The 7,048-nt window shown below is 40.7% G+C and overlaps 1 protein-coding gene across 2 annotated transcripts; it reads left to right on the forward strand.

Annotated features, from left to right (window-relative positions):
* Nucleotides 1-1,813: 1,813 nt before the first annotated feature.
* Nucleotides 1,814-5,165, forward strand: LOC124008796 (SLAM family member 9-like). 2 transcript variants are annotated; one of them, XM_046320353.1, is made up of 5 exons: nucleotides 1,814-1,943; nucleotides 2,339-2,635; nucleotides 2,929-3,174; nucleotides 3,326-3,474; nucleotides 3,598-5,165. In XM_046320353.1, exons 1-4 carry the CDS (start codon nucleotides 1,886-1,888, stop codon nucleotides 3,457-3,459), a joined length of 735 nt encoding a protein of 244 aa, XP_046176309.1. In that variant the 5' UTR covers nucleotides 1,814-1,885; the 3' UTR covers nucleotides 3,460-3,474; nucleotides 3,598-5,165. The 2 variants fall into 2 exon arrangements, with proteins under 2 accessions (XP_046176309.1, XP_046176307.1); XM_046320351.1 differs by having other exon boundaries at nucleotides 3,625-5,165.
* The last annotated feature ends 1,883 nt before the right edge of the window (nucleotides 5,166-7,048 follow it).

The raw sequence follows: 7,048 nt of genomic DNA on the forward strand, positions 1-7,048 counted from the left end.
TGCTAAATGCAACACCTAAAAGGAAACTACGCCCCTCACCCTGACCACAGATTTTAACGTCTTCTTATTCTTGGGGTTGTGTTCAGTAAAAGTATTGGAGCCCCTGTAGTAATCGGTTTAGACACAACTGTTTAGACATTGTCTCTAAGTATTCAGATCCTTTGCTATGAGACTTGAAACTGAGCTCCGGTGCATCCTGTTTCCATTGATCATCCTTGTCTTTGCCAATCTTTACAATTTAGACAGTCTTTCAACCATTTTGAGATTGAAAGGTAGAGCTAGTATAAGCAGTCTAATGTCTATGGTGAGGCCAGTTAGGAGATTGTTTATTAATCCCTCTTTCTCATGTGCTTTGCAATCACTAGATCAATGTTATAGCAAATAAGATTGCAAAACAGCCCAGATCTGTGCAAAAAATACTGTTAATCTAGTTAAAATCTGGCATTGTTATTAATTGTTAATTTTTTTGTTGCAATGTGCCTCCTTAGAAGGTCGTTATTTAACTAAAACACTCTACAAACTTTTCACCACAAAGAAATACCCCAGTGAGTAATAATAGTGTTTTCAGAAACAATTCAGACCCTTTCCCTTTTTCCACATTTTGTTACGTTATAGCCTTATTATGAAATTGATGAGGCACATTTTGTTACGTTGCAGCCTTATTATGAAATTGATGAAGCACATTTTGTTATGTTACAGCCTTATTATGAAATTGATTAAGCACATTTTGTTACGTTACAGCCTTATTATGAAATTGATTAAGCACATTTTTTTTCACATCAATCTACACACAACAATGAGGTCGAAGGAATTGTCCGTAGAGTTCCGAGACAGGATTGTGTCGAGGCACAGATGTGGGGAAGGGTACAAAACTATTTCTGCAGCATTGAAGGTCCACAAGAACACCTTAGCCTCCATCATTCTTAAGAGGGAGAAGTTTGGAACCACCAAGACTCTTCCTAGAGCTAGCCGCCCGGCAAACTGAGCAATCGGGGGGAATGGCGAGGGGACCAAGAACCCGATGGTCACTCTGACAGCGCTCAAACGTTTCTTTGTGTAGATGGGAGAACCTTCTAGAAGGACAACCATCTCTGCAGCACTCCACCAATCAGGCCTTTATGGTAGAGATGCACAACATTCTCTGGTCTGATGAAACCAAGATTGAACTCTTTGGCCTGAATGCCAAGCGTCACATCTGGAAGAAAACTGGTACTATCCATATGGTGAAGCATGGTGGTGGCAGCATCATGCTGTGTGGATGTTTTTCAGTGGCAGGGACTGGGAGAGTAGTCAGGACTGAGGGAAATATGAATGGAGCAAAGTACAGAGAGATCCTTGATGAACACCTGCTCCAGATTGCTCAGGACCTCAGACTGGAGCGAAGGTTCCCCTTCCAACAGGACAATGACCGTAAGCACACAGCCAAGACGACACAGGAGTGGCTTTGAGACAAGTCTTTGAATGTCCTTAAGTGGCCCAGCCAGAGCCCGGACTTGAACATCTCTGGAGAGTCCTGGAAATAGCTGTCAAGCAAGACTCCCCGTCTAACCTGACAGAGCTTGAGAGGATCTGCAGAGAAGAATGAGAGAAACTCCCCAAATATAGGTGTGCCAAGCTTGTAGCGTAATACCCAAGAAAACTCAAGTCTGTAATCGCTGCCAAAGGTGTTTCAACAAAGTACTGAGTAAAGGGTCTAAATACTTATATATATTTTTTATACCATTTATATTTTTTTTGCTCTGACTCAATTAACGAAAAACACAATTGAAGAAGGTGATGAGATGAGTAATGAGATGAGTAATGAGATGAGTAATGAGATGAGTAATGAGATGAGTAATGCACCAGTCACCATTTTTTTTTGTCACTTTACAGAGGTCATTGAACGATGCCAGACTGTATCAATTCTCAATGGAATATTCTGTGGTTTCTACTCATCCTGACAGGTAATCTATATACATTTATTTTAAGTGACTGAACGGGATCTTAAGGACAAAAAATGTCTAACGATTTGTATGAATTGGATTCATATATCAATTGGAATTGTAAACAATGTTATGAATAGAGAAACATTTACAGATTCAGGGACCAGTTTTGGATCGTGAGCACTACTTAAAAAAATACTGGCTGATATTATAGAAAAACGGACAGATTTACTAAATATGGACAGATTTACTAAATGGTGCACCTGTATTTTCCAAAGGGATTAAGCATTGAGGACAGAAGAAAAGTTCAAATAAGAATTGTAAAAGTAAATTGAAAATGAAAATGTTTTAGCCTGGTTTGTTTTTGGTGTTTTTCCCTCACTGAAAAAGCAGATGCAACCTTTTCCTCTCTTTAGATACCTGGGCTGAAGACGCTCAAATTGACCAGTATGGGTTGAAGGGAGGTTCAGTGTGTTTGACTGTAGCAGAACAACCTGAGGAACTTAAAGGACTTAGATGGAAGGTCAATAGTACTGTAATAGTTGATGATAAAGAGATCTCTCCTAAATACAAGGAAAAGGTGGATTATAATCCAGTGAACCACACTCTGTGCATTAAGAATCTGACAGACACAGACAGTGGAATTTACATTGCAAATGCAAAGAAAATAGATTGGACAGATTCAACGTCTTCATACAGACTTAAGGTGTTGGGTGAGTTGTGTGATTTGTTCTGTTTTGGTAGCCTGCTATGTGTTTCTGTTTTGGTAGCCTGCTATGTGTTTCTGTTTTGGTAGCCTGCTATGTGTTTCTGTTTTGGTAGCCTGCTATGTGTTTCTGTTTTGGTAGCCTGCTATGTGTTTCTGTTTTGGTAGCCTGCTATGTGTTTCTGTTTTGGTAGCCTGCTATGTGTTTCTGTTTTGCTTAAAATAGCGAATCTCCTTTAAAGTGTCTTCACCAGTCATACATGTCAAATGTATCTTTCTGAACTGTGTTGGTTGTTGTAGAAGCGGTTCCCATTCCAGCCATGCAGGTGACATACTACAACTCAAGTACAGGACTTTGTAACATCACAGTGAATTGTTCAGGCTGGATGTTTTCTGTCTGTGATGGAGGTCAGTGCCCACTGTACCAGGATTCTCTGTCAGTCTCTGAGGTCAACATCACTGTTTCCAGTGGTAATGGATTCATCCAGTGTATCGTCAACAATCATGTCAGCGCAGAGACCGAATCCCAACGCCTGAAGGACACATGTAAGTCTAATTTACAAACTTCTACCTTCTGTTCATACCTTCTATCATTATACAAATCTATTTATATATCAACAAGGTTTTAACGTCATAGTTATTATTATTGTTCTCCAGCAAAATGTTGATTTGTGCGCGTGTGTGTGTGACCTCTCAGGTATTGTTGAGAAGAAGGGGAGAGCTGCAGCATCACCAGTTGGCATCATTGTGGGTGGTGTTAGTGGTGGATTGTTTTTCATTGTGTTAGTTGGTGTAGGATGGATCATGTCAACCAGGAGATGGTGTAAATAGGATCTGACAATGCAGGTACTTTCAATTCATGTAAAAACGAATTAAAATCACCAAAATGTGAGATACAAGGTCTTTCTAGGATGCTGGAGCTTTGTTTCTATAACATTTTATAGAATGACTATTTGAATGTTTTTACAGTATGTCTCTCCTAACATGTCAACCCAGTGAGCGCTCAACCAGGGGAGAGGCTGGAACCACAGAACACAGGGTTTCCTGAGGTAACATCAATCTACACCACTGCAAGTCAACCAGGAGCAGCAGTACCAGCAGCAGCACCAGGAGGAGAAGACGGCCAACCAGGGGACAAGTACACCACCAGAAGAGAGGAAATAACTACAGTTCCCCCAACAGGCATTTTACAGCACTGTGCAGCAACCAGCGGTACAAGATCGCCATCAAGTGGACAAAGTGTGCTTCTGAGGCAGCGCCTATATCAGTCTTCGACAGCAACCGTACGAAACCAGCTGCAGCACAGCACCACCCAAAGTGTGGAATAACTTCAACAAACCAGACAGTGAACTGCACAATGGGAGATACATCCGTCTCAGAAACCCTCTGATGTTACATGTCTGTAGCTAGGCTCCCATTAATTTGTCCAGTGACCTTTTGTCAACATTTAACAAGTGTTCATAGAAAATAGATGTGACAATAGCGGAGGTCCATAAAGATGGCGGCCTCCATGCACTTAACCACACATTCTTTGTTTTGCTAAATTCAGAGTATTTAACATTTCTCTCTGTTAATATTTTGCTGTATGTTCATTAGCACAGCATACATGATCCCAATTTGAAAAAGTAGATTGTGCTGATTTATTGGCACATTAAATCATGTAATTTAAAGACTCAGTGGATATTTCTAAAACAATGATGTCATATCTGAATTCTGCCATCTTTATGCATTTCCATTGCACTGACTTGAGAAAAAAATATAAAAAAAATTAATTATTGAAATACAATTTCAGTTTAGTTCCTGAATTGGACTCACTCACTCACTCACTCACTCACTCACTCACTCACTCACTCACTCACTCACTCAATTAATCAATCAATGAATTCACCATTCCAGCAACCATCCAACCAATCAGTCATCTGAGTATATTATTATTTTTCTATAATATGTACTGTATGTCTAATTATGAATACTAATTTCACTAGAAAGTTATCCATCTATCCATTTCAGTATGTTCTGCAACATCCAGCTGGTTGTGTGGATGAACTACAAAAGTAAGACAATCAATTACAGCTAAAAGCAGAAGGATCTGGGAATAATGTCAGCAAACCAGACACAGTGTACTGCACAACAGGAGATAAACTACCCCTCCAACCCTCTCAGAGACTCACTGCTGTTACATTGACTAAGACTTGACATAGACTCAAACACCGAACCGCAAACACATGGAGAATAAAATGTATACATCTTTTTACTTCATGTCTAATTACATCTAGCATTGTACATACTTTACATATAAATGTATACAGTGGAATTTACAAATTGAATCCAATTGCTATAACCCATCTCCAACTACATAGTTACATTTTCCTGAATAGAAGGTTGAGATGACAGTGTAAATCAACAATAGCAATACAAGAGCCTTGGTCAGGGAGGTGCCCAAGAACCCGATGGTCACTCTGACAGAGCTCCAAAGTTCCTCTGTTTGAGTTGGGAGAACCTTCCAGAAGGTCAACCATCTCTGCAGCACTCTACCAATCAGGCCTTTATGGTAGAGACCAAATGTTTTTTTCTACTTCAACTTATTTGAGAAGAAATAGGGAATTATTTAATAAAAGGGGAGGGTGCCAATAATTTTGGTCACAACTGATCTATGTATACAATGTTTTGCTTTTGAGTGTTCAGCTGAGTTGTCTGTGTGTGTGTGTGTGTGTGTGTGTGTGTGTGTGTGTGTGTGTGTGTGTGTGTGTGTGTGTGTGTGTGTGTGTGTGTGTGTGTGTGTGTGTGTGTGTGTGTGTGTGTGTGTGTGTGTGTGTGTGTGTGTGTGTGTGTGTGTGTGTGTGTGTGTGTGTGTGTGTGTGTGTGTGTGTGTGTGTGAATTTATGCCTTAAAAACATCCTTACTTGATGTTCTCGTTAAGAGTTGTATTGTCCATCCAGACCCACAATCCCTCTTGCTTCTCATCTGTCAGTCCAATCCAGGGGCTGTGTTCATAAGGATCAATTACCAGTGTTACAACTCTGTTTTATAAACTCCTATGGAGAAAACCACATGTTAGTCAACCAATGGACCAACGGTTCTCATGCTGATGAAAGCCTTGCTGGCTGAACGTTAATTTTTTATACTATTCTAAATGAAGTATATTTTTAACTTAAAGAGCGAGAGCCCAGTCTGCTTTCCACTCAAGTCAACCAATTGAGACCGACATGCAAAACACAGAGATACTGAAAGAAGGATGTATCCTAACGTGAAGTCTGCACTTATATCTGAGAGTCATGTAACAATAAATTACACTAAATGACTAAGAGTAAGTGGACAACTGTTCGTCAAACATCTCATTCCAAAATCATGGGCATTAATATGGAGTTGGTCCCACCTTTGCTTCTATAACAGCCTCCACTCTTCTTGGAAGGCATTCCACTAGATGTATTGAGGTCAGGCACTGATGTTGGGCGATTAGGCCTGGCTCGCAGTCGACATTCCTATTCATCCCAAAGGTGTTCGATGGGGTTGAGGTCAGGGCTCTGAGCAAGCCCGTCAAGTTCTTCCACACCGATCTCGACAAACCATTTCTGTACGGACCTCACTTTGTGCATGGGGGCATTGATATGCTGAAACAGGAAAGGGCCTTCCCCAAACTCTAGCCACAAAGTTGGAAGCACAAAATTGTTTAGAATGTCATTGTATTCAGTAGCTTCAAGATTTCGCTACGCTTCAGCACTCTGCGGTCCCGTTCTGTGAGCTTGTGTGACCTACCACTTCGCGGTTGAGCTGCTGTTGCTCCTAGACCTTTCCACTTCACAATAATAGCAGTCACAGTTGACCAGGGCAGCCATAGCAGGGCAAAAATGGAACTGACTTGTTGGTAATGTTGACTGACTTGAAGGGGTGTCCATGTACTTTTGTATATATAGTGTACTACACCTCCAATCCTACATGCTTCTGCTGACTCTCTATGATGACCAGGTGTCCTCCATCGTGGATGCAGGCGTACTAACTCTGTTCCGAGGTCAGTTTGTCTGTAGAGAAGTAGTAACATGATCCATTGTAGAACTCCCAGCCAGGAGAACACAGCTGACTGGTATTACATCTCTTCTGATTCCCTAGAAGAGAGAAGAGATAACATCATTGAAATGTGATAACTTCACTTCTATATCCTGATCTAAATGTGTGTGTGTGCCCCTTTAAAACTTCTTTGGTGTAGGGGGCAGCATTTTCACTTTTGGATGAAAAGCATGCCCAAATTAAGCTGCCTGCTACTCCGCCGTAAAAGCTAGAATATGCATATATCCTCAGTCCCAGTTGCCAATACATGCATATTATTATTAGTAGATTTGGATAGAAAACACTCTGAAGTTTTTAAAACTGTTTGAATGATGTATGTGAGTATAACTGTCACGTTCTGACCATCGTTCGTGTG

This window comes from Oncorhynchus gorbuscha, linkage group LG21, assembly GCF_021184085.1.
Source record: "Oncorhynchus gorbuscha isolate QuinsamMale2020 ecotype Even-year linkage group LG21, OgorEven_v1.0, whole genome shotgun sequence".
Lineage (NCBI taxonomy): Eukaryota > Metazoa > Chordata > Actinopteri > Salmoniformes > Salmonidae > Oncorhynchus > Oncorhynchus gorbuscha.